The sequence below is a fragment of the Cynoglossus semilaevis genome, chromosome 14, assembly GCF_000523025.1.
Source record: "Cynoglossus semilaevis isolate Cse_v1.0 chromosome 14, Cse_v1.0, whole genome shotgun sequence".
In the NCBI taxonomy this organism is placed as follows: Eukaryota; Metazoa; Chordata; class Actinopteri; order Pleuronectiformes; family Cynoglossidae; genus Cynoglossus; species Cynoglossus semilaevis.
In genome coordinates, this window is record NC_024320.1 from 16,413,607 (window position 1) to 16,439,859 (window position 26,253).

Genomic DNA, 26,253 nt, shown 5'->3' on the forward strand with positions numbered 1-26,253 from the left:
ATGTAAAACAATATTTCCTTCACACATCCCAATGTCCAGATTTCTTCAAACCTCCTATTAGTTCCTTTAATGTAAAGGCACCGGTACTATTACTGAACAGTTCCTTGTTCCCAGTACTGTGTCCTTCATCAGAAATGAGTCTAGTTCCTGGACATATCCCAGTGTCCTCCTCTTTGGGCCTGTAATAAATATGTCTCTGTTTCCGCTGCTCACATTTGTGATGAAACACCGCATCACCACATGTGGTGGACATGCACACAGTTCCTGGTACTAAATGATGTCTAGTTTTTGTCCTGACTGCAGATCTTTATCACTGAGTCCTGGTACTGTGACTATGTCCTGGTACTAGTACTGGTTTCTAGTTTTAAACCACAGATCACTCACACTCAGTCTCAGTGAAAACACATACAGTCCCTGATACTGTAGTGCTAAAGTCGAGGAGCTGTTGGCTCTGCTGCAGGTCACAGTAGATGATTGGTTCTCAGGAAGTGTGATGTTGATGTGCTGCTGTGTAGGTTAAAACCAAAACAAGACCTGAAAGCCAAATCTATCTAACCCTTCTGTGTGTGCGCGTGTGCATGTGTGTGACCTACATTCCCATCCATGCAGAAGTAATGTGCACTACATGACAGAGACTCGTACACACAGTACTGGTTGGTAGCTCCGTGATCTACGTTTATAATATATTCTGTTACTCTCTGGATCAAAAGCCTTCCTCTGTGATCCACGTGCACACACATGCACACACATGCACACTTTCACTCCCTGGAGATGCTGCAGATGAAGTAGCTGAATCTCTGATCCTTCAGCTTTCCTGTCACCACCTCAGTAAAAACCTCATTCTATCTTTAAAGGTACAGTGAGCTGAAATTTCCATTAAAAAAGTAAAGCAGGCAGTCGTACAAAATTAATGACTTAATTCATTTTTTAAAGTGCAACAACAAGGGCTGGTGGTATGTTTTTGTTTATGTTTATTCTTGATGTGGAACTCGAAGAGACACGGTCCCCACAAAGACAGCTATACAAGTGTACGCGCACACACCCCTAACTGGATCATACAGTAGTGAGAAGATCCTCCGAAGAGGAACGCTGTAGGCAGAAGGATGTAATGGATAGGGATAGGCAGCGCTCCTCCCCACTCCTCTGTCTCCTGCCCCTCCTCCCTTCTCTCCTTGACTCCTTTCCTTCGTGGCACTGTGCTTTTCTGTTTGCTTCCTCTTTCATCCATTTCATTAATCATTTACCTTTATTCTCTTTAAATTATGATCTGCTCATTAAAATGTGTCCTGTGGTATTTTGACATTTAGTTCTTAATTTTTTGGGGGGGAGGGTAATTTGAATGTAAGGATAATCTCTAGAGAACCACTCAGATATTTGGGGACAATCAAAATATTTTACTTGTAGTAGTTCCACCTTCTGTAGCATCAAATTGTTGGGATCTAACCAGTAATCGTAGGAGTCGTTCACTTCCTGTACATTTTGTTATAATTTAGTTATGCAGTTAGTACAGACGGGCGTCATATGGTGAAAGACACAACGGTTTGTCAAATAAACTACAATGGCAGAGGAGAAAGAAAAGGAGGACAATCTACATGTTGCACTTGTCTTTTTTTTGTATTTGTGGAGAGGGAGATTTCACCAGTATACCAGCCCCAGATTATAAACCCTGGTGGAACAGATGAGACTGGATTAACTGACCTATATCTGAGTCACATCATCTAGTCACATGACCCCGGCATGGATCTTTGTCACTTTCAGGGTGTCTACTGCAACTGTTTGTGTTTGACTGAACAATGCCGTTTCTTTCATCACACAGCCACAGGCAGGTTCCACACTGGGACCAAAGGTTATCCATTTGTTTACAGAAAAAAAAAGTTTCTTCAGCATAAAAACGAGTTTTAAAAAGTTTCAGTTTAAAGTCTGATTGTGTGTCCCTGTCTTAGTGTTTCTACCTTTTCTATTCACGCTGAGACACACCAGACCTGAGGACTTTAGAGAAATCCTTGGTTTTACCTCGCAGGGATGCAGGCACTCCTGATCCACTGTTGCCTCTTGTGGTCGGTTTGTGTCACTGGTCAATCTGAACAAACACTGTTTAACACCCATCGTATAAAAGAGCGTATTTTAACTTAGCAGCGTTAGACCAACAATTGGAGTGTCCTGGAGCGCTAGATTCTCTAAGGGTTTGGTAGTGACTACAAATCAACAATCCACTGTCGAAACTGTTAGTCTGTCCTCACAGTGATGGTGGATGCTCTCAATGCCTTTTTTGATAAAGGTAGTCCATGGTTTTCGTTTTTGTTTATACCAATAGATGTTTTAAAAAAGAATGCAGGTTAGTGGTGGCTGGTGCATTGTGGGAAAGATTGCAGATTGTAATGAGTATCAGGTTGAGTTCAAGTTTATTGGAATCTTCTTTTATCAGCTTTCTGAGTTGTTTTTAACACCACCAACACTGTTGAACTTGCATAGGAGAAGGGCTGGGTGAACTACACACCTGTGTGTTTGTTTGTGTGTGTGTGTGTCACCATGGATTTATGTCCAGTGTCAGACCTTAGAAACACATGATGCATGATTGGAAATGCTTATTACATAAGTCAGTGTGTGATTTCTTCCGAAGGAGTTCAGGTGACTAATGATGATGTCATCACAATGTCACAACAAACCGGACTGCCCAGTGTTAAGGACTGGATACTAAAGAGTCCTGTAACCAAATGATGGGCGACTGTTGAGTTAAATGCTTCAGGGGGTTTCTAAAAATGTTTATGAATAAGGATCGACGTTCCCGAAACAACACTGTTGTTTTTCAGTGCTAACAGATTTTTGTCCAAACAGTATGTTAGATATTTTAATCAGGAAAATGGAGACTTTTATTCTGAAAACCAAAATCTCATTTTTTTGTTTTACATTCACAGACCACATTTGACCAACATTAGGTTGGTAAACTGGGTGTGAATAAAAGAAAGCTTTTTTTTTTTACTATCATTTCTGAGCTCTCTCACAAACTGACCAGGGGAGGCAGTAGTGGGCTATCAACTCCTGTGTCTCCATGAGATTGAGTGCAGTAGTGCATGAGGTTACCTGTCAGCAGAGTAAAGCTTCTTCAGATGTTCATGAAGCTGTTTTGTCTTCTCAGTTGTGTAACAAACTAGTTTTGTGACGTTGAACGGCTCCAGCCTGGAACACATTCCTACCGTGCTTGTGTGAAGACACCTGCCAGTGTTAGTATGGACTGTGACATCATGAATACCAGGTTCAATCTCTGACTGTACCTGAACTTCAGGATTTTAACCCATTATATTTGTATTCATTCTTTGCTGAATGGAAGGCAGTCACATAACATATTAAAAGGAAGTTGGGTGATTTTTTTTTGTTTTTTTTTTTTGCTGACATTCTTTATTCTGTGAGGTCTGCAGATAATTGTGGGGTGTGTGTGGAAAAACGTAACCTTTGGTTCTGGGTCCATTATTAGAACACAAACTGTTTCACTGGAATCCCCTTCTGATCTTTTCCTTTGTGTCCGTTTGTTGTATTTTTGTTAGATTTTAAATATTTGTAAGATAACTAATGAGATTTTGTGTTGTTTTTATAGTTTAGGGGTTACTTGAGGTTATTTTTTTGCATTGATATTTAGTCAAATTTTGGCTGATTAATTTGTGTTTGTTTCTTTTCTCTGTGTGTTTCTATTTTTATTTTTCATCCTAAATATTTGCTCCATGTATTTCATTTTTGGCTCAGTATTTTGACTAAATATTTTTTATTATTTTGATTTAGTTTTGTCTTACATTTAACACCTTTAAGCCATTTCTGCTCATTTGTAGCTTCTTCTCCCTTATTTTTAAGTCTAAATGTATACTTTTTTCCCCCTGTCATTATCACGTTTAAACAAACAGAATTGGTGTCCCGTTCACACCAGCTTACATTTAAAATCCACTAATGGTGATGGTCCCATTGGTCATGTGAACACCACTGTGTCTGTAAAAACAGGAAACAGCTGAAACAACATCCTGTCTGATGTCGAGGGCAACACTAGAGCTTTGTTTGTTACACACTGCACAGTTTTGTGTGTATGCATGTTTATGAGTGTGAGTGTGTGTAAAACTATGACTGTTAAATCCCAGTTCAGGTAAAGATCCCTGACTTTGTTTTTATAGGTGATGTAATTTAACCTGGGCTCAGATTATAGTCTGGATTACTGCTCCCTCTGCTCTGCTCTTTTTTTTTTTTCTCCTCCTGTGTGATGTTTGTCATGTCATCATGAACATCGTGAACTCACCATGACATCCTCACAGCTGATTGGTTATTTTTGTCTCTTTTCTTCCACAGATGCATTCGTCAACAGTCAGGAGTGGACTCTAAGTAGAACAGTACCAGAACTCAAAGTGGTGAGTTCTTACACTTGTTCATTATTTATTTTATTTTATATTTCTACCTCCTGTTCTGACGGACTGATCGCTGCTGCGTCTCCTCCTGCAGGGCATTGTGGGTAACCTAGCCAGTGGTAAGTCAGCACTGGTGCACAGGTACCTGACAGGAACATACGTCCAGGAGGAGTCTCCGGAAGGTGAGCTCATGGCTCTGCTTAAATGTGTTCCTATTCCTTAGGTTTTAAAATCAATTATCCCAGATTTAAACAATGCAAATATAAAAAAATCTCTAAAAATAAGAGTAAGTAATTAAAGCTAAACAAAAGTCAGTTAGAAATTGAAACTAACAGAAAGAGAGAAATACATTTGAATGAGTATCTGTCCTACTGATGCTGGGTGAGGTCTACTGCAGGTGTCATCTGCCTCACAGTAACAGCAGCTTCAATGTCCGCAAAGGAAGCAGCGTCTGAGCAGCAGTGAGAGTAACACTAGTAACAACAGCAGCAGCAGCAGAAACTGCTGCTCATTTGTGTCTACATCAGCTGCAGTAGCAGGAGCAACAGTAGCTGTGGCAGCAACAGGAATCACACTAGCCACCGTAATAGCAGCAACATTCACAGCAGCAGCAACAGTAACAACAGCCTCCGTTACTGCATTAAATCACTTGTTGTCGTGTAATTTACACTGATTGTGTACACGGAGCTGCCGCTCGGTCCGTGCCGCTCGCTTTTGGTGTGAACGCCTATTAGTGTCTGTAGCAGTTGCAGGAACAGCAGCAGATTCAGGACCAAAATAGTCCTGGTCTGTGGTCTGGCTCTGCCTCCACAGCTCTCAGCATTCCTGGGAAAGTGCAGATTCCCCCTTCTGCGGGAATATTTTTAGATGTAAGGACTTTTTACTTCCTGCACTTTTTTTAAAAATCCACCACAGTTGTTTTTTTTAAAAGAATAAACTGTGGTGTTGAAACCAGCAGCACAGGATCAAGTTTTTATTTCTTAGACCCAGTGTTGAAAAGTGTAGTTTTTTTTTCCATTTTTGTTTTACTGTAGTTATCTTCAGGGTGAACTGTTGGCCAATTGTAATTTTTTGGCTTTGTACATTTTAGAAACACTAGTTAGCTGTTCCAAGTTTTTATTTTTATTTTTTTATCAAACTCAGTTTGTTTTAATTCTTAACTATTTAAATAACCTTAATAACATTTACATAGCTATTTGGACCAATACACACATTATCTGGTCCCCATGACAATACCAAAACTTAACTCTGTATATAAGAAAAAACATTTTCACATGACCTGTTGTTTTTATTAATCGAAGGACAAAAAAAATGCTAAGATGGAGCTGTGAAACAAACAAAAACAACAGTTCCTACTCTTGGAAAATGTATAAATGCATCTAAAACATTGGCTGCATTATCTGTATTGTTGACCACATCAAGTTCAGCTCCCTTAAAGCTTTACAGAATTGTCACATATGGCTATAAATGTTTTTTTGGCATATCACCATCTGGTTTACTTCCTGTAGGTTCACACTCTGACTCTTTAAACTCAGCCCTGACAGAAGAGGCGACTCAAATTCATTGTTTAAAACTTGAATCAAATCTTTGTATGAACAACTGAACACAGAACCAGAGCTAACAAACCAAACGACTCCATCACCAGGCTGAAACTAACAATCTGGACAAATATGTTTCAAAAACGTAGAAGAATTTCTACTGAACAAATTATGTTTTTGGCTCAGCTGTTTGTTTTTTTTTTCTTCTTCTCTCTGTCTAAGACTGCAATGTTGAAATATTAAAGAATCTCAAAGTCCGTGTAAGTGGGTTTGTGCCTGCAGGGGGAGCTGCTGTGTGTGTCTGTGTGCGTGCGCGTAAACTTGTTTAATATTAAATTAGGAGTCTGAGCATCACCGTGGGCTACACATCAAACACTTTCCCTCTGTCAATTTTTTATACTACTTGTCCTTTCACAACACTGTCATGTATGAAGCACTTACAGTGATGTCAGCCAGCGCCCCCTGTATTTCACATACAGAACAGACGACTCAGCTGATGAAATCCAGGTCAGGATGAGTTTGATATCGGGATAAAGGATTTAGATTTAAGCAGCTGAAATGTGTGTGTTTTACCTCCTACTCTCCCTACTTCTCTTTTTCCACATCCATCTTTTCTATCTCTCCCCCTTCTCTGCCTCTCTCCCTCTCCCCCTTTTTAGTCCTTTTCTTTTGTTATGCCTCCTTTTCTTCTTCCTCCAGCTCTTCTTACTCTTCTTTTTTGTTTTCCTTCTCCTCTTTCTCTCATTATATGTGTCATATGCTGCCTCTTCTTTCTTCTTCACCTCCTGCTCCTTCCTCCTCCCCTTTTTTCTTCTCCCTATCTTCATCCTTCTCTAACTCATCCTCCTTTTTCTTTCTCATTTTCTTTCTTTCTTTGTTATGTTTCTCCTCTTTTCTTCCTCCTTCAGCTGCTCCTTCTCTGGCTCCTCCTCCTCCTCCCTGCTTCTGCTCTCCTCAGGTTGTTGTTGTACTTGTGTTGATGTGATGCCTGCACTAACTCCTGCTGCTTCTTTCTTTTCTTTGTTGAATTTTTGTACCTGTTTCTTCTCCTGTTTTAAATCCAGCTGACGTGGATGCAGGTAAAGATCATCTCTCTGTTCTTCATCTCCTCACCTGTTCCTCACCTGTCCATCATCTCTACACCTTCTGGCCACCATCTCTCTATCATCTGTCCGTTATCTCCACCATTAACCCTCTAACATTTGTCCATCATCAGTCAATCATCTCTCATATCTCCATCATATGTTTATATCCCAATAATCATTTCATTCCTCCATCTTTTCTTCAACTTCCCTTAATCATCTGTCCATCATCTCTTCATCGTCCAATTCTCCATTCTCCCTCCGTTATCCCTTGAAGGTCAGTCATCATCTCTCCATCATCCTTCTTTTAACTCCCCGTCACCTTTCCATCATCCCTCCATCATCCATCAATCATCCTTCAATCATCCATCAATCATCCATCAATCATCCATCAATCATCCATCAATCATGCCTAACATCTCTCCATCATCACGTCATCATCTGTCATCCTTCCATCATATCAGAGCTACTTTGTCAAATTACTGGACACTGTGAGCATTTCTGAGCTTACGTGTTATTTATTTTAACTTCAAGCATTTTCTCATTCAGTTGTGGTTGGGTGCGTGTGTGTGTGTGTGTGTGTGTGTGTGATTCATTTGACTGAAACATTAGCATCATCTCCTTTCATCCCGTTACTTCTTATAAACATTTAGATGTAGAGGCATTTTGTTTACGTTCAACGATCATTAACTGAGACTAAGATTTTCTGATCCCAGTCTTGTCATGTAGAGGTCAGTGTTTCTCACCAAACCATCTAGATTCATCAGTCAGATCATCTACGTTGAGTAGATCCTTCAGATCAACATTAACCTGTAATGCTTGATTATCTGTTTATCTATTTGTTGTTTCCCCAGGAGGTCGTTTTAAGAAGGAGATTGTGGTGGACGGTCAAAGTCATCTGCTGCTCATCAGAGATGAAGGAGGCCCCCCAGAGGCTCAAGTAAGTACTGCACTTGGTATTTCAAACCTGGTGATTTCAACCATTGGTATTTAATCTAGTAGATAGAGTATACATTTGATGTAACTTAAGACACAGGGGAAATAAAGCTTCACATATAACAACTCTTCTAATTTAAATGTGTTATTCTGGTTAAATATTTAGATTCATAGAAAGGTTGTTTTACTCTACAAAACATCATGATGTAAAATTAGCATTCCCTTTATGTTTATCGGACAAAGAACATACTTTGACTTTATTTCACTGAAGAACTCTTCATAAAACCTTGGTCGTTTAAGCAGCTGAACTGTTTACTATTTGTTTATAAAAGAAGCATCAACCAACGGTGTGTTTAAAAACACTTACTAAAACACGTTTTTTTACACCACTCGTTAGAACGAGAAGTCCATATAGAAAATTGTTTTAGTAGATAACGTCCTTCTGTCAGCTTTTAACCATTGTTGTGTTTGTGTGTGGTTTTAGTTTGCCCTGTGGGTGGACGCTGTCATCTTTGTCTTCAGTCTGGAGGATGAGATTAGTTTCCAGACGGTTTATCACTACTTCAGCCGCTTGGCCAACTTCAGGAACACAGCAGAGCTTCCTCTGGTGCTGGTGGGGACACAAGGTAGACCAGAGGTCCACACATAGAGATGCACACACACACACACTGTGTACATTAAAAACCAGGGAGATAAAAAAATGGATAACATTTATTAAAAATTCAAAAAAAGGTTTTATTGACATTAGACATCTGGGTCACATACTAAAGACAAACTAAACGGTTGCTGCCATCTAGTGGTGCTTTGCTGTTATTGTTCTTTCTCCTGAGCCTACGTCCTCTTTCAGACTTTTTGTCTTTTTTTTTCTTGTTAAGTCCTAAAATGAACACTTTGAGCTGCAGCATCGTATCTTTTCTCAATCCTGACTTTTCTATTCTGGTGTTTTTGAAGCTGTAGAGCCCAAGAGTTGACCTTAATTCATATTTAAAGATACAGAGAAAACAAAGCTGAAATGGTCATAAGTATAAGATTTGAAATCACATGATTTAGTTTCATGTCCTGGAAAAAGAGAAAGGATAAACTCAACACAATCTTGCTCTCGGCTGTGATCCTCTGTGCTTAGTAAATTCACATCTGGCTTTGACAGTGACCAGCAGGTGGAGTCAGAGTATCACAGTCCCCTTAATCCTGGCTCTGCAATTCCACTGCGTTTTTGTCCATCTAACACTCGCACCAACTGAGCTTATTATCTGTTTCTCCCTCAGACGCCATCAGCTCTGCAAATCCACGTGTCATTGACGACTGCAGAGCCCGAAAACTTTCCAACGACCTTAAACGCTGCACCTACTACGAGACCTGCGCAACCTACGGACTCAACGTGGAAAGAGTTTTTCAGGATGGTAAGAACTAAAGCGGGACCTCAGGGTTGGTCTGGTACAGTCAGTCAGGGAGGTGACGTTCAAAAATGTCACATTGTATTTATATTAGCTGAAGTGTTTTATCAATGACCGATATGTTGAGATAAAGACAAGGATTGACCTGGGACAGATTGTCATGCGAACTAACCTCACAATTTTTTTTGATTGATTTTCATTTTTGTATTTGTGTGAGATTTTTTTTTTTTCAAATTACGCCTGATAAAACATGCCCTCTATATCCAGCAGGAGGCAGCAGAGTGTCATACACGCATGATAGACGGTCTAGGTCTGGGTCAACTTGGAAACAACAACACCAAAAAAATGTGTTTTAACCCTAACGATAAAAAACGATTTTATCCACATCACAATTTTGGAGTGTGTTCGGTTGGAAGACAACATTCAATAATCTACTAAAACATTGACCTTTCACCTTATTAGTTATTTACTGATCAATGCATTGATCCATGACTTCAGAAAATGATGATTAATGTTCAGAGACATGTCACATTAGAGCTCAGTGATCAGTCAGTCGATTCACCACGATACCCATTCCTGCAGATTAAAAAAAAAATACTTCCACTGGATTTCCAAAATCAATTCCCCATAAAACATCATCCCAGGAACATTAGAACATAATCCCAGCAATATTCCATCTGTGTTCAGACGTCATGACTTCATCTTACCAACATCATTACACTGTTATCAGAACATTAACCTTGTATTGTTTCACTATCATGTCAGTCATTTCACTAAATGACTGACATCATTCCAACATCACATAGATCAGAACAATAACAAAAACATGACTAAATGTGATTATAAATGTCTTTTTCTGTCATGTTTATTTGTGTGTGTGTGTGTGTGTGTGTGTTTAAGACATGTTTTCCTCAGTAATTTGAAGTGAATCCTGGTCCACTCGGTGCACTGACCTCTGTATAAGGGATTATGGCTGAGGGGGAGGGTGACAGCGTCGTGCTCTCCCTCGTCCATCAGCGCTCTAATTTAATTATCCTAATTACACTGACATACACTCTCTCTCTGTCTCTCTCTCTCTCTCAAACCTTCGTCTGCTTCATTTTTTCTAATCTGTGTTGCAGCGCTTCGTTAGCGTTTGCTAACGAGCCAAGGCGACCTTCGCTCTGACTCACAGACACACAAAAAACACACAAACACACACACTCTGCACCGAATCTATAGAAAAACAGAGGTCCAAGGTGGAAATGTGTGATTTTAGCTTAGAGCAACACAAGGCAGTTGTTTATCAAATGCTACATTTTTTTAGACTTCAATCACAGATACAATCTGACCACAAGAGGCTGTGGTGGACCAGCAACTCTGTAAATAATTTTTCTTCAAACTTTGATGTGAGAGTTAATGGTTTACAAACTTAAGCTTCAGTCTGACAGTTAGATAAAGACGTGAACAGATTTTGAAGTCACGATAGATTTAGATTCAGTCCTGAGTGTGAAGCCTTTGACAGCTGCAGCCTCGTCCTCACCTCTGTGTCTCTTATTCGTCTTTACGTCTAAATCCTCGGCTGCAGCTCTGCTCATAAATCTGAGGTTTCCATTATCTGGATGTGGCAGCTTCTCACAGCAGAGCGGAGATTGATGGACAAAGTTAAACAGCATTAACTGTGCAGTTTAAACATTTAGCACAGCCTTATCATAACTGTTCCTAACAGTTAAGGTAAAATACAACCTGCCAGGTGCTGCTGCCGTGGTCTGTCCATTGACCTGAACCTCACAGGTGTAGGGGTTAGTGTTCGATCCCAGAATGAAGGAGTTAAGAATTTAGTGACTCCATTATTTCCATACCGATAAACAGGGTTCCACTTACATGGAGGGAACCATTGTTTTAATTGACCTCGTTAAAAAGCGCCGGCTCTGTTAATGAGGAGCCGCAGTGTCATAAACATTTAACTCCAAGCCAAGGGCAGCGGCGAAGAAAGAGACGGAGGGACAGGAAGTACTGTTTTTAAAGCAACAGAAGAAAAACTGAACTTAAAAAAAATTAAATTCCAACGCTACAGTATCACTCCTTTTCCTGGATTGTGTCACGAAAAACTGAAAAAGACCAACACTACTTCCCTCTGTCTGTTCTAATTTACAGAATAAATGAAATTCCTCATTTTTTCAATTTGATTTGGGTAACATGATTAAGTTAAATACCTAAAATTGAAATAGATTAAAATGATAAGAAGCTGATGACATTTAAAAACAATGCCCAGAATTGCTCAATTAAGTTTTCGATAAGTTTGCAAATTTGCCAAAAGCAATGAAAAACATAGTACAGTTGCTTAAAGTTAGCAAGATGATAACATTATTTGACCTTAAAATGTAAAAGTGAAACAAAAGAAAATCTGAAAACGTCCTCAGAAATGATCATTAAACATCAACAAAAATATTTTAGAAGTAAAAGAAAAAAATAAAAATGTGCCTTTACATAGCCTACAAATACAAATACATGTGTTAGGAGTCATTAGCTTTAGTTTTTCTACAGATGCTGAGATTTAAATTCGTCCGACAGGAGACAGAAAATCACACTGACTTCAGCCTCTGGGCTTCATCATTTTTGCTGTGCACGCTCACACGTGCATGCTGCTGCCCCCTGATGCAGCCATTATTCTCCCATCATCATTAGGCTGCAGACAAAGATCAGTCCTGTCAATCAATGGCCCCGCCCACCAGCCTTTACCAGCAGCCAATCATCAGCTCAGAGCTCGACTCAAACGATCCATCTTCTTCTTGCTGCAGAATGGAGAAAAAATTAAACAAAGGCGAAATATAATAAAAAAAGTTCAGGAAGTGGTTTTGTGATTTTTACTGCTGTGGTTTTCACTGCAGTAAGAGAAAAAAATACTAATGCAAATAAAAAATCCACTGTAGCCACTTCACAAAGCCAATCTGCGTCTTTGATAGAAGCTCGGAATTCATGGATCATGAAAAGCAGTTTTTCTTTTATATATTATTCTATAATATGTTAGAGAAATTTGGCCAAAAAAAAATTGTCATAGTAATTTATCAACATTATAAAAAAAATGTTAAAGTTAAGTTAAATTAGCGATTAGCAGTTTTTCCTAAACATTTCTGACTTTTTTTTTTTTTTGGCAAATGTAGGATTTTTCCTCAATGATTCAAAATGTAAACTTAAAACAAATGATAAATTGTGGATTCATTCATTATTTTACACAGTTTTACCTGTAATAATTCTAGAAATATTATTAACAGCTGTTGGTTTTATTTTTTTATTTTTTTTCAGTTGCTCAGAAGATCGTAGGCAGCAGGAAGAAGCAGCAGTTGTCCATCGGTCCCTGCAAGTCCCTGCCCAACTCACCGAGTCACTCGTCTGTCTGTGCGACACAGGTGGCTGCTGTTCACATCAGTCAGGTCAGTGCTGAAACACACAGGTGAACACTCTTTTATCCAGTCATTCCTAATTAATTGTTGACACTGTTTTTAATCAAGTCCGACAGAGGAAACCACTTTAGGTTCTGACTGGACCTAAACTCTGGTCTGCTCCACGACAGTGTGTACTCGTCTGCTTTGGTCTGTGGTACCGCGGTAACTCTCGGGTGTTTGATGGCCGTGTAGTTAGTGTCTCATTAGCTCCTCCCGATAGTTGGATCGGAGATTATTGAGGGTTCATCTGATGATGATGAGGAGGAGGAGGAGGAGCAGGAAGATGAAGTGGGTATGAGTGAGGAGACGCAGCAGCTGCAGCAGCAGAGCTGATCAAACACAAACTATGACTTTTTAATGAAGAATCAATGGAGGACTGAAGAATGAAGATCTGCCCTGTGTGTGTGTGTGTGTGTGTGTGTGTGTGGTTTTGGTGCGTGTGTGTTGGCAGGACACTAATCGTTACATTTACAAAATGGAAGTCTACTTTTTGTCTGTCTTCCCATATTCAAAACCAGATCCAGTTCAGACCTGAAAGATCTGGTCAGAGGCAGAACCAGATCCCACTTTTTAAAAATTCAGAATAAAGTCAGGATCTGAATTTTAATTTTTGTTTGTTATTGTTATCTGTAAATGTTTTCTGTCATTTCTGTTGTAAACATATTTATAAAATATTAATAATTTGGAGTGCTATCTTTATTTCTTCTTGCATCATGGCTATTTTTTTCTTGATAATTAAACTCTTCTTTGTATTTTGTTGGCCAACTGTTAGCACTTTATGTGAACATTTACATTACATTACTTTTCTACCTTTTTTATCCGTGCCATGCTTGAGCTGAATTTCTTGAATAATTCCTTGTGACATCAATAAGTGCTCAAATCTTACCCTGGGACTGTTTCTGGTATCTTTGCCTGTTCAGACCACAAACGGCGGCAGTTTGAGCGACTACTCATCGTCAGTTCCGTCCACACCAAGCACCAGTCAGAAGGAGCTGCGCATCGACGTTCCTCAGTCCACCAACACTCCGACTCCAGTCAGGAAACAGTCCAAACGACGCTCCAACCTCTTCACTGTAAGTCTGTTACCGAAGAAGGAATCACTCAGACTAATCTGGATCCTTAACCTCTGACTGACATCAGTTATTGTTTCTGATGTGTTATTACTGACACATCAGTTTATCCATGGACAAGTATATGGACTATAAGATTGATTCTTATTCTAATGATGCTGCTATCTTTATGGGCTTTTCATGTGTTTTGTTTTGTTTTGATCCAGATCCCAGTCCTTGAACTGGATCTGATTCAGAAACCAAATCTAAATGTTTGTTTCTGATTCAAGTTTGGATTCTTCTTCTTATTCTTATTCTTCTTCTTCTTCCCTTTTGTCTGTCCCTACAGTCTAGAAAAGCCAGTGAACCTGACAAAGATAAGAAAGGTCTGGAAAGCCGGGCAGACAGTATCGGCAGTGGACGGGCCATACCCATCAAACAGGTGAGACAGTCACTTCCTGTCTGTCCTAAATATGCCCCGTCCCATCAATCGGATGAGACCAGTCCTTACAGACTGCTGTTTGTAACGGATGCCTTAAGTAGAAATGATCAGACACAGGAAACGTCTCCACTCCTCATGTTTGAAGTAGATCCTCTGGACGACACGGTCTGGACACCGTGTGGACTGTAGACCGCAGCCCACTCCCTGGGGCAGGGGTTATTGTTCTTAGGGCATTTCTTTCCATAAATATGTCTGTTGTTCTTTGGAAAAATTTGACATCATTTTGACTTTGAGTTTTCTTCATCCTATCATCTATGGACTATAAGATTGTGTGATAACCTGGTGTGGTCCATTCAGACGGTTTTTGAATTATACTTGTGTCCTAACTTTCAGTTGATCATCATTTGGTAATTTATTTGATCTGCCTATTATTTTATTAATGTGTAAATTAGAGCGATTTCTAAGATATTCTTTGGGGAGGCTGGTGGGGGTGTCGACCACTATTCATATATTTATTTATTTTTTTGTTAAATGAGAAACACTTACATTTGAATAGTTTGGACTCCAAAGTCCCAGATTTGGTCTGTGGATATTGGTCTGTGAGCTAAAATGGCCGATTTTCTCTCTGGACTTTGGTGTGAAATTGCGAGAGGTTTATAAACTTGAGCTTTTCCTCTAACAAGTCAATTACTCTAAACCTGTAGCTCACACTGTGAACAAACACACACACGACACACACACACAGAGGCACGCACCGCTCCTGTGTGTGTGTGTGTGTGTGTGTGACTGTGTCGTCCTGAGCGTAAGATCATTAGATCACCCTCTCTCTCTGTGTGTGTGTGTGTGTAAGAAACGTGTCACAATGTAAGTGAGAACACGCCTAGTCCTCATTAGGAGCCGACAGACTCACAGACACGACCTGTGTTTTAATGAGCCTTTCTCCTTTTAACACACACACACACACACTCACACGCACACACAAAGAGCTGAAGCAGCGTCACCTCCGCAGGCCGAGAGCGGAACTAATGAGGTCAGGAACTGAGACGAGGAGAGAACAAGAGGCTGAGACACTCAGGGATGAAGGAGAACAAGAGCAGGAGGTGGAGGAAGAGGGAGAATAAGAAGGAGGAGGAGGAGGAGGAAGAGGAGGTGGAGGATTCAAGTTTAGATATGGAACCTGGGAAATGTCCCGATATACGCTAAACAAAATCCTGTCGTTTTATTAGAAACTCTAATCTCCGTCAGATGTAAAGACTGAGGACTTTCAGTGTGACCTTTGGTTGATGCTCTTTTTCTACCATCACTGATGACAGTGTTGGTCCACTGTGGTGTGCTGCTCTGTCTCTGTGGTTTAACAGACGTCTGTGACTGGTCAGTCTGATCAACACGGTGACAACATGAACAATGATCAACACGGTGACAACATGAACAATGATCAACAGAAATAGTTATAAGAATACTAGTTATTACAGTAATTGTTGTGTGTTGTCAGTGAGTGTGCAGCAGGAAACAGAGACGCAGCGGCGTCTCATTAAAAACAAGTGTGAGGTCTGTGTTAATGGGAGGAAACAGACACACACACACACACACACACACAGAGAGAGAGAGAGAGAGAGTAGCACGGAGTGTAAATGGAAGGTTAATGCGTGAAAAGGATCTGAACCTTAAATGTGAAGTGTAACTTCTCCTTTTGCAACAAGCTTACACACACACACACACACACACACACACTGTCTAATTAGGGAGCAGGTCAGCGTGTGTGTGTGTGTGTGTGTGTGTGTGGGCCCACATCAGGACAGTAGACAGAGTGTGTAAAGCTGAACCACAGGGAATCATCAAATCAATTAACATCCACTTCCAAAAAATACAACAGGGGGAGGTGGAACCCCACGGAACAGCTTTAATCGTCTGAATGTGTGTGTGTGCGTGCGCGTGTCTGTCCGTGTGTGTCTGCTTTCATTAGCGTTAATGTGATCAGCAGGGACTTGTCTTTAACACGTTTTAAATGATTTGAGCAGAACATAATCACCTCAAGCAAACCCTTCTGAGATTCATGGTGTTCATGTTTTATGACTGTAGTCTGACTGACGTGCTCCGTGCTCCTCGTCATGTCTTTATCTCATTATTAGACTTTAACAACACCGCCAACTCCTGTGTCCCCGTCTACTAACCCCTCATTGTCTCCCCCTGGACCTCGGTGTCTCCGTGGTCAGGGACAGCATCGTACCTCATTCATTTAATGTCGTTTTGTTATCACTGGATTCTCTATTTTAATTTTCTGATTATGGAGAATCGGTTATTTAAACTGAACCTTTGTTCATCTTTTCTCTCTGCCTCTAATTTCCTCTCTTTTTTCTAATATACCACTTTCTATTTCACAGTTTTTTGGGGGTTTTTTTTGGGGGGGGTTTTTTATTTTACTTTTCCTCCACTTCTCCTTCTGTGTCTTCTTCTGGTCACTCCAGTTTCCTCTTCATCCTTTTTCCTACTTATCCTGTGTATAAGCCTTCTTCCCTCACCTCCTCCTCCTCCTCCTCCTTCTCCTTCCTCACCTCCTGCTCTTTTCTTCATACCAGGAACAGTGTTAACAATGTAAGTAAAACCCCCCTGACTGGAGGTCTCGTGTTAGCCACGTCGGTGGTGTGCTAGTTAAATTGCTCGGTTAATTCCGGCCGTTATTTACCCTGTAATTCATTAGTGCGGCTGCTCCTCACTGGCACAGATCAGGCTGTAATTTCACGCTCGGCAATAAAAGATGTCTCATAATCTGCTTCATTTAGCAGCAGCCAGAGACTTTAATGAAATTAACCACGGCCCCTAATTAAGAGGGTGAATATTAACGAGCGCCTCCATCAGCCATTAACGACGTCCACCGTCAGTCCTTCAGCCGCACAGGAAAAAATCATTTTCCTGGAAAAAAAGGATTTTAGTGCTTCGAGCCATTTGACGCACAAAGCGTGTGCACGTGTGTGTGTGCACGTGTGTGTGTGTGTTTTGGGGGTATCTGTCCTCATATGAAATTATATCTGAAGTTTTTTATCAAGGCTGAACTGCGGCGTATTGAAATAATCTTGGCTGGTGTTTAACATTATGGCTCTCTGTTTTCACATTTTAGCTTTAACTTTTAGCTTTATACCAGATGAGTTTTCTGTTCATTTTACCCCCTCTATTGGTCAGTCTATGGAAGGATCCATTTTAGAGACAGTTTCTTTGGCCAGTTTTGATTTTGTATTATAAATGTTTTGTTAGCCAGTTATCTTCTGATATGTTAAGGGTTGTTTTTTCTCTAAAGGTTTAGTCTTAAAGTGATCTTTTTTGTTTTCTTTGTTTCTTTTTTTTCCATTCTGTTGTGTCCTGAATGGTCAATTTAAGTCCAATGACCCTTAAGACTTGTGTTTGCTCTTTATTGTTTATACATTTATAAAATAAATAATGCAGCGCTCTCTTGCGCACACACACACACACACACACACGCACTGTGCTGTTGATGAGCCTCGTGGCTTCAGTCCCTGGTGTTTTTGTTTGTTCAACACACATCTGTGTGTGTTTGTCGTAAATAGATCAGACAACGGTGTCTCCTTTTCTTCACTTCCTGTTTGTGTCTGTGGGCACGCACGGCTCTGTGTGTGTCTGTCTGTGTGTGTGTGTGAGTGACTCAGTTGAGGGAGACAAAGGCGTTTTCTTCACTAATGAATTGAGACTGCTGAAGTCAGGTTTGGATAATTGAGTTTCTAATTAATTACCCAGAACTCTCATCAGATAAATCAGCTCCTCTTCACTCTCCTTCTTCTCTTCCTCCTCCTCTTCTTCCTCCAGCTCCTCTTCTTCCTCCAGCTCCTCTTCTTTCTCCTCCTCTTTCTCGTAGCTGTTGTGTTTTATCTGAGCCTCCTTCTCCCCTGGAGCCTAATGTCCTCCTCCTGTCCCCTCATCAACACTGACCTTGGTCTGAAACTGATCTCTGTCCTTTTCCTGGTTTTTACTCTTTGTCTGACATAATTATATTAATCACGTCATTGTTACATGAAAAATGTATATTCTTCCTGAAAATGTAATGTTAGGTAAAAACAAAGTTGGAAGGTAGAAAAAAGATTTTAAAAAATCGAAGTGGGAAATAGATTAGAGTTGAACTGAAACAGCGAAAGGTTGTCACAGAAAAAGATGTAAAAGCATAGTTAAAACTGCCCGTTAGCACAGAAATGGCTCAAAGTTAGTGCAGTATCCACAAGTTAAAAAAAGTTTTTCGAATAAAAAAGACAACACAGATAATTAGATGAAAGTACTGTTGAAACAGCTGAAAAGGCTAAAAGTTAGCACAGGGTTCTGTATTAACAGGTTAGAACAGAAATGTTTTTGATCGTCCCTCATCTCAGTCTTTCTGCACTTCCTGTCTCCTTCACCTTGCTTCCTTTCTCCTTTATATATTTCCTTACGTCACCACTTTTCTTCTTTTTCTCTTTTTGTTTTGTATTTCTTTGCTTTACACCTCTTCCTTTGTACATTTCTTCCTTTCTTTGGGTCACTGTTTTCTTACATTCCCCCACTTCTTCCTTTCCTTCTCCCTTTGCTTCATTCAAGTTGTCCTTGCCTTGTTTTCTTGCCTCCTTGTTCATTTGTTCAACCTTTTATCCCACATTTATTTCCTCGTGTTCTCCTCTCTTTTCATCCTTCCCTTCATCCATATCTCTCTGTCTTAGCCTCTTCTACTTTCCTTCCACCTTGTCGTGTGTTTGTTCAGTTTCCTCTGGTCCAGAGTTAGATCAGCTCTCAGATCCTCTGTCAGAGAAGATGATGGATGACCCTGTTGTCTCCACCCAGCAGAAGGTGACACCTCTGATTGAACTTACTCCTCTTCTCTGAGGAACAAAAGCTCACATCTGTCCTCCTCCTTTTCCTCCTCTCCTTCTTCCTCTTCCTACTCAGGACCTTCATCAGGACCATCAGAGTCCTTTGTCTGAGAGAATGCAGGTCCTGATGGACTGATGGAGGAGATTAGAGCAGGAGGAGAGAAGATTCTTCTTATCGGATTTTCTCTCTCTCTCTCTTTACGCAGACTTAAGAAGAAAAGCTGTTGTTTTTTTTCACCGCTTCTGTTCTGCTGATTATTATTTCATTTTTACAAAAACTAAAATAGATGTTTGTCATTTGAGAGAAATGATCTTCAGTCTTTAGTTATTGACTTTCTCTCTTTTCTTTTTTGTCTTTCACTTCTCCTCTAATCTTTCCAATGTCAATCCTTACTGTCCTGTGTTTTTCCCTTATGTACTTTTTTCTCCCTTTCACTCGGCTCTTTCAACCATCTTTCTTTTTCCTTCATCTACACTCACCTTTTCCTCTTTCTTCTAAGTCTTTCCTATTTTGCTTCTTGCTTTCTTTTAACATCCATAGACTTACAGTTCTACTCACTTTAAATCTGTCTTCCCTCATCCTACCATATCGTTCGTTCTGTACATGTCTCTTACATCCTCCTCCCTTTCCCCTCCCTCCTTCCTCCCCGGCTCCTCTTGAACCACCTTTTAACTCTTCTTCATATCTCTTTAGTTAGAAGATCAGTGATGATCACTGATGCCCTCAGACCTTTTCTAACAGATGACTCTTCAGCATCAGTCGACCTTTTCTTTAACACATGGTCACCATACTTCATGAGGTGAGGTGGAGCAGAAGCAGCTGCTGCTGCAGCAGACGTGATCCTCAGAGAGTATTTATTCACACATCTATTTTCTCTGCTGGAGACCTTGTGAGCTGTCATGACTGACACCATCAGCACCCCCCCACGACCCCACCTCCTGAAGGTAAAAGGAGCAGGCGAGGTGTGTGTGTGTGTGTGTGTCCAGCGGTGAATAATGACAGATATTAACCATCAGCAGAGCTTCATGCTCACAGTCTTGAAGCAGTCTTTAAACTGATGACTGATGTCACACTAAGGATAAATGAGTTCAATAAATCCAATGACGTCTCTCTGAGCAAAGATTTCACACTTAAAGACAGAAAAAAAAGAAGAAAAAATCCGTTAATCTCCCTGGTTTTACCTCAGGAAACGCATTGATGAAGATTAGACTCGGGTCTTATTCACTTTAAAATTTACTACAGTTAAACCTCCTTTACAGAAGCTTCTTCTAAGTTTCTTTTTTTTCTTTTTTAAATGATGAACACTGAACTTCCAAGATGCATAAAAGAAGCATCCACAAAGATAGACCTGGAACAGTCTACAGATGCTGTCTCTTCTAAGTTTCTTTTTTTTCTTTTTTAAATGATGAACACTGAACTTTCAAGATGCATAAAAGAAGCATCCACAAAGATAGACCTGGAAGAGTCTACAGATGCTGTCGTTTAAATGTCCTGTAACTCTTTCTCTGTGTTGGATGTCGGTTCAGTCCCACTGTAGTGGAAAAAACTCAGATCTGATCTGACAGGCAGGAGCAGTACTAGAAGTACTGTTATTACCAAGAACAGGCGTACACTGTTCCACACTCATATAACAGTTATGTAAGTAACAGTAACAGCCGTTAAAGTAGGGACCGTGGCAGCTGTAACAGGATCAATTGTAACAGAATAAATGAAAGGAAACGCTAAAACAGTAAAGGGAGTGACAGTAACAGCTGTGACGGCACAACAGTAAAAGTTAAAACAGTAATATGAGTAGCAGTAACAGTAGAGGTTGTAATAGTTCCACTAGTAACAGTCATATATATACAGCTAACAGTAACAGTCACTACAGTTAAAGCAGTAACAAACAATACTGGAGGTAACAGTTCTAACAGTATTTCTGGTCACCAGTTAAAGAACAATGGTGTTAATGTTACAGAAAAGGTTCTACTGATGTTTTGTTATTTAAACATTGATCAAGAAAGAACATAAAAATGGCTGTGTTTCACAGCATACCATGTGGATTCCAACCCAGTCCAACCCTTTCATGCATAACGGTCACTACAGTGGACAGATATTAAAATGTAATTTTCTATGATAAGAATAGGTTTTGATGGCAGTGTTGCATATAAGCCTCTACAGTGGACGCCTGAGAATCACCCAACACGCCCATACAGTGGTCAGCCTTTGCAACTGCAGAATAATTGTGTCAACATTCAAAAAGAAAATTTGGTGTATAAAAACAGAACCAAATCAGTTCTTATTTTTATGTCTAAAAACACTTAGTAACATTTTTTTAACTTAGTATATCATGGGTCATGCATCAAAGGGTTAAAACTGTCTAGTCAACAGTCCAAGCTTTAAAACAGTCGACCCTTCAACATAGTTTTGATAGATTTTTGGTCAATTTTTTCCAGGATTTATTTTTAAGGTTCTAGATCAGTCCTGAGAGACCAATCTGAATGATGTCCTTACATGAACCATCAGCGTATTCAGAAACAGTTGTCAACAGTTGTACCTTTTTGAATTCTTTTGACTGGTAAACATGTGGACCTTGATCAGGAAGGTCAAAAGAGTGGCTTTCATAAAAGGTTTATCCTCAGAAACTTCTGCAGATAAATCTTCTGGGCCATTTTTATGTTACATGGGGAAAAAATGCAGCTTTTTTTTGTGTGTGTGTGTTGTTTACTGTCACTCCCTCTGCACCCTCTCCTGGCCTTATATCACTGTTACCTCCACCTGCTGATGTGAAGTCACATAAGTCCTGATGTCACTGTGATCACTGTCAGCACAATACGCAGGCCTCAGTGATGATGATGAAGATGAAGACGACGATGATGTTGATGTTCGCCTCACACTGAGCTCCACCCAGCTACACCTCGGTCTCAGGCTGTTCACATCCATTCATTATTAGGGTGGTGGTCGTGGTGGTCTCTGTGTTAATGTCACTCCAGTCCAATGACAGTGACACGTGTATCCTCCAACCTCTGAACAACAACTCCTGCCATCTCTCCCCCTCTCTCCCCTCTCCCTCTCCCTCCTTCTCCCTGTCCCACTCCATCACCTTTCCCTTTTTCTTTCTCTCCCCCCTCTCTCTGTCTCTCTCTCTTTCTAATGAATCCAGTTTAAAAGAAGTGTGGGCGTGCAAGCCGCCACTCGTCCTTAACGCTCACTCATAAAAACTGATGTGACAGAGACAGGAAGAGAGAGAGAGAGAGAGAGAATGAATGAATGAAATAAATAAGTGGTTATTTCCTGCAGATAAGTGTGTGTTGTAATGTGCCTTCAATCCTGTCCTTCAGTGCTTTCTGATGCCATTGTCTCCTGTCTGATGAAGCTCAATGATCTAAGAACAGAATCAATGGACATTCAAAAACACACGCAGTTCTTGGTCAACACACTCGTGTCAGGTGTCACGATTGTAGAACAGTTGAACCATCATTTTCAAATTGAAAACAAAATAAATCTGAAATTCCCAGCAGTGCAGATTTCTATAGTTTTGTTTTTACCAAGATCTTTTAGTCCCATCTTTATGATATAAAAACAGTTCTATCGAGCTCCTGGTGTCCTGCTAGAAACCTCCCTACAGTACAACCACACGGCCAAGTATCATGATCCTGATCTAACCAATCATGTCAGTGCAGTTATGTGCAGCGAGCTCCACCCCCTCAGTTTCCCTGCTCCTTAATGGTCCTAATTCTGGAACTGTTTTTATGGACTGTAAAAAAGTTCTTATACCTGAAGTGTCCTAGCTGTTATTGTTCCTTCTCGTCCAGGTATTTTCCATAGATTCTGATACTTCCTACAGATTTTTGTAGCCTATAGAGTTTGTGATACTTTTTTCAGTTTCTGACACTGAGAATTATCAAGTAACATTTGTGAACTTGTCCTTTTTTCAGGGGATGTTGCTAAAGAGAAGCGGGAAATCCCTCAACAAGGAGTGGAAGAAGAAATATGTGACACTGTGTGACAACGGACTATTGACCTACCATCCCAGTTTGCACGTAAGACACACACACACACACACACACACACACAGATTAATGAAGGTAATTGTCATAATGATGATGATAACAGTAATTACACTAACAGTAATAGCAATAATACTACAATATTACCACTAATAAAATCATTAAATATATGTTCATATTTCGTTTGGTACAAAATGTAATTTTTTTTAACAACTCATTTTAAACAAAGGTCTCTAAATTTTCGTAACAAAATTAAATCAAACAGTTAATTGTTTTTTCTTAAATAAATAAATGAAAGTGAAACTCTTTCTCCTGAGGGTTTGTTTCAGCTGCAGAAACAGATTCTCAGTGGATTCAGGGTTTGTAGGTCGAGGGTTTGATTCCCTCAGGGTCAGAGCAGCTGATGCAGTAAATTAGTGATAAAAATTCATCAGTGAAAACAAACAGTGGAAAAAAAACTGCCTCCAGGTTTTTGATGTTGTTTAGTTGGAGGAGAACAGAATCAAGTCAATCAGCTGAGATAATGAGTCTCCGTCATGACTTTAATGAAGTGACAGAGAGGAGAGAGGCTTCAGCAGAAGAACACAACAGATTATTTGCTTCAGAACATCTTCAGTTTATATTATTTAAAAGAAAACGTGTGTTTTCAGTGTCAAACATTAATCTACGAGTTAATCATGGAATGAAGGACAAATTAACTTGACTGTTTAATTTAAATTGTGCTCAAATCCACACTAAAAAACGAAGACTGAATAAAACAGTTCACTTTATTATTTATTTGTTTGTAGAAATAATTGACTAAATATAAACTGATGGAAAAGAAAAGATCTGAATCATTTGGACACAAATCAGTTGATATATATATATATATTTTTTTTTATCATTGACTCGAGGCTCTTCACCTGAAACTGAGTCGTTAAATCATCCGTCACGGGACTTCACCCCGTCTACTACGTCTTCTTCTTCATTTCAAACATTTTTCTTCATCTTCCTCACCGTGGTCATCATCTTCATACTTATCTCCTCTTTTTCTCCTCTTCATCCTCGTCTGTGTCCAGACGTTGACACTCCGTATGGATTCCTGTTTTCCCTGCGTGTCAGCGGATTCAGCTTCCTGTTCATGTCTCATTTTTCACACCATCATTAATGCGTTTACCCCCCTCCCACACACACACACACACACACACACACTTTACCACACACAGAGCAGCTGCTGTTGGTGTGTGTGATGTCGGACAAACTGGTCCTGGAATCATCAGGACCAGGATAAAACGCTGCTCGATGCAAATGGAAACTCAATTACAGTGGTCAATCTGTTGGAGGGCGTGTGTGTTTGCATGCGTGTGCATGTGTGTATGCGTGTGTTTGAGAGAGAGAGAGATCAGACTGGAGGACTCTCCTGTGGCTTGTTAAGACTCTGTTGAGAGCACTTGGCTTTGAATTGGCCTTTTGTCAGCAGAGCTGCCAGAGGGAGGTGGAGTCTGCCTGCGCGCGTGTGTGGGTGTGTGCGTGTATGTGTCTTAGCACCAATTAGAGGTTTTTCCAGCTGTAACAAGTAGAGTTTTAGTCCTGGAGACATGGACATGGATCTTCATGTGTCTTTTCTGCAGCTATGAGAACAATCCACCTGTTCAGGTTCTCTGACCCCGACATCACTGTTGAAACTGATCAAACTTCAACAGATAACACACGGTCGAATATTTCACATCCTCCAAAAAACTGGACTCAAATCAAAGTCCAAATTCTTCTCGCAAAAACTTGACTTTAGTCACATCTGAAAATGTTATTATGTTTTTCATAAACATTTAAGACTGTGTGAAGAAAAATATTTATCTAAAAAAGTAAAATTTCTGTGAAAATAGTCGCTAACTGAAAATCCCTCCGTATTCTTCGCAAAAAAGTTCCAACCATTTGAAAACGTCCAGGATTTTTTTAAAGCACCCAGACTTCAGAAAAACCTGCTGTTTTAATCCGTCCCAGTGGGGGGCGTTGCTTTGTTTCTGCTCTGCTCCTTCATGTTGAAGAGGCCCATGACCTCCCACAATGCATTGCTGCGGTGGAGGTCAGTGCTGACACTCCAGCAGCTTCAGAGGGGAGGAGTCAGCAGGGATTTAACCAGCGCCTCACGATGGTCATTAACAGTCATCGCACAGAGTGAGAGAGAGGTCGCAACAGGGGGTGAGCGGTGAGGGGGCGGAGCCACTTCAGTGATGCTTTGAAGGATTAAGACAGATTTGTTTCCATCTTTTTTATTTTTACATCGGTCCGTTTCTCAGAACACTCCTAAGACTGGAGTCAAAACCAGCAGGAGATCAGGATTTTAAACACTCTGTCTTTGTCCTGATGAAAACCTGTCTTTAACCTAATTCTGAAATGTCTGGCCAGGCTCTCAAAGCTGGTGTATTTTTTTATTTATTTCATATTTCCGACGTGTGTATTGTGTGTCACAGTTTGGACAATTAAGTTGTTTTAAAAAATTAATCCAAAAAAGTGACAAAACATTACCAAGAAGTTATCTATAGTTGGCCAAAAGATAGCACACCTTTGAACAAATGTTAGCAAATGAAATAATGAAAAACTGACAAGCTCAAAGTTAGGCCTGAAAAGACAAATAAAGAGAAATAAAGACAAATGAATCTTAGAAATATCTAATCTCCGAAAACTACGGTATCTCTAAATTTGCAGAAAGTTGAAATGTTAGCTTGATGTTGCACACACAGACATTTTGAACAAAGAGTTTGAGTTAATAGATTGGCCCTAGCAGTCAGCCAATGTGGGATTAGATTTAGATAGATATTACCCCAGTGACGTACTCTGATTGGTAGGTTTTTTGTGTGTGTTTCTTCAGGACTACATGCAGAACGTCCATGGGAAGGAGATCGACCTTCTTAGAACCACAGTGAAAGTTCCAGGGAAACGTCCTCCAAGAGCTGTTTCCACCGGTGCTGCTAATGGACTTACCAAAGACCTGAACCTGCTACAGCTGGGACAGAACCAAGGTTAGTCCAACTATGGCTACCTCCAATATCGCGATATTTTATTATATTTTGATGTATTTATAAATCTGATATATGACGGGACATATTGTTTTTTTACACTCATCGACAACCAATAACATGCAGTCGAGGCAGTCACCTGATCACCGTTGTCTCACTATTTAATGAATGTATG

At 40.1% G+C, this 26,253-nt stretch overlaps 1 protein-coding gene across 7 annotated transcripts in view; it reads left to right on the forward strand.

Moving 5' to 3' along the window:
* The window catches only part of agap1 (ArfGAP with GTPase domain, ankyrin repeat and PH domain 1), a 64,498-nt gene that overhangs the window by 12,660 nt on the left and 25,585 nt on the right, over positions 1 to 26,253 (forward strand). For 4 of the 7 annotated variants that reach the window (XM_008325420.3, XM_025062396.1, XM_017038379.2 and 1 more), the window contains exons 2-12: positions 4,327 to 4,385; positions 4,477 to 4,564; positions 6,985 to 6,999; positions 7,857 to 7,942; positions 8,423 to 8,564; positions 9,204 to 9,338; positions 12,618 to 12,745; positions 13,678 to 13,830; positions 14,156 to 14,248; positions 23,011 to 23,115; positions 25,931 to 26,081. In XM_008325420.3, the coding sequence (XP_008323642.1) occupies positions 4,327 to 4,385; positions 4,477 to 4,564; positions 6,985 to 6,999; positions 7,857 to 7,942; positions 8,423 to 8,564; positions 9,204 to 9,338; positions 12,618 to 12,745; positions 13,678 to 13,830; positions 14,156 to 14,248; positions 23,011 to 23,115; positions 25,931 to 26,081 (1,155 nt within the window). The remainder of the gene's footprint in view (positions 1 to 4,326; positions 4,386 to 4,476; positions 4,565 to 6,984; positions 7,000 to 7,856; positions 7,943 to 8,422; positions 8,565 to 9,203; positions 9,339 to 12,617; positions 12,746 to 13,677; positions 13,831 to 14,155; positions 14,249 to 23,010; positions 23,116 to 25,930; positions 26,082 to 26,253) is intronic. The other 3 variants (XM_008325421.3, XM_017038381.2, XM_008325419.3) reach the window with 1 other exon arrangement.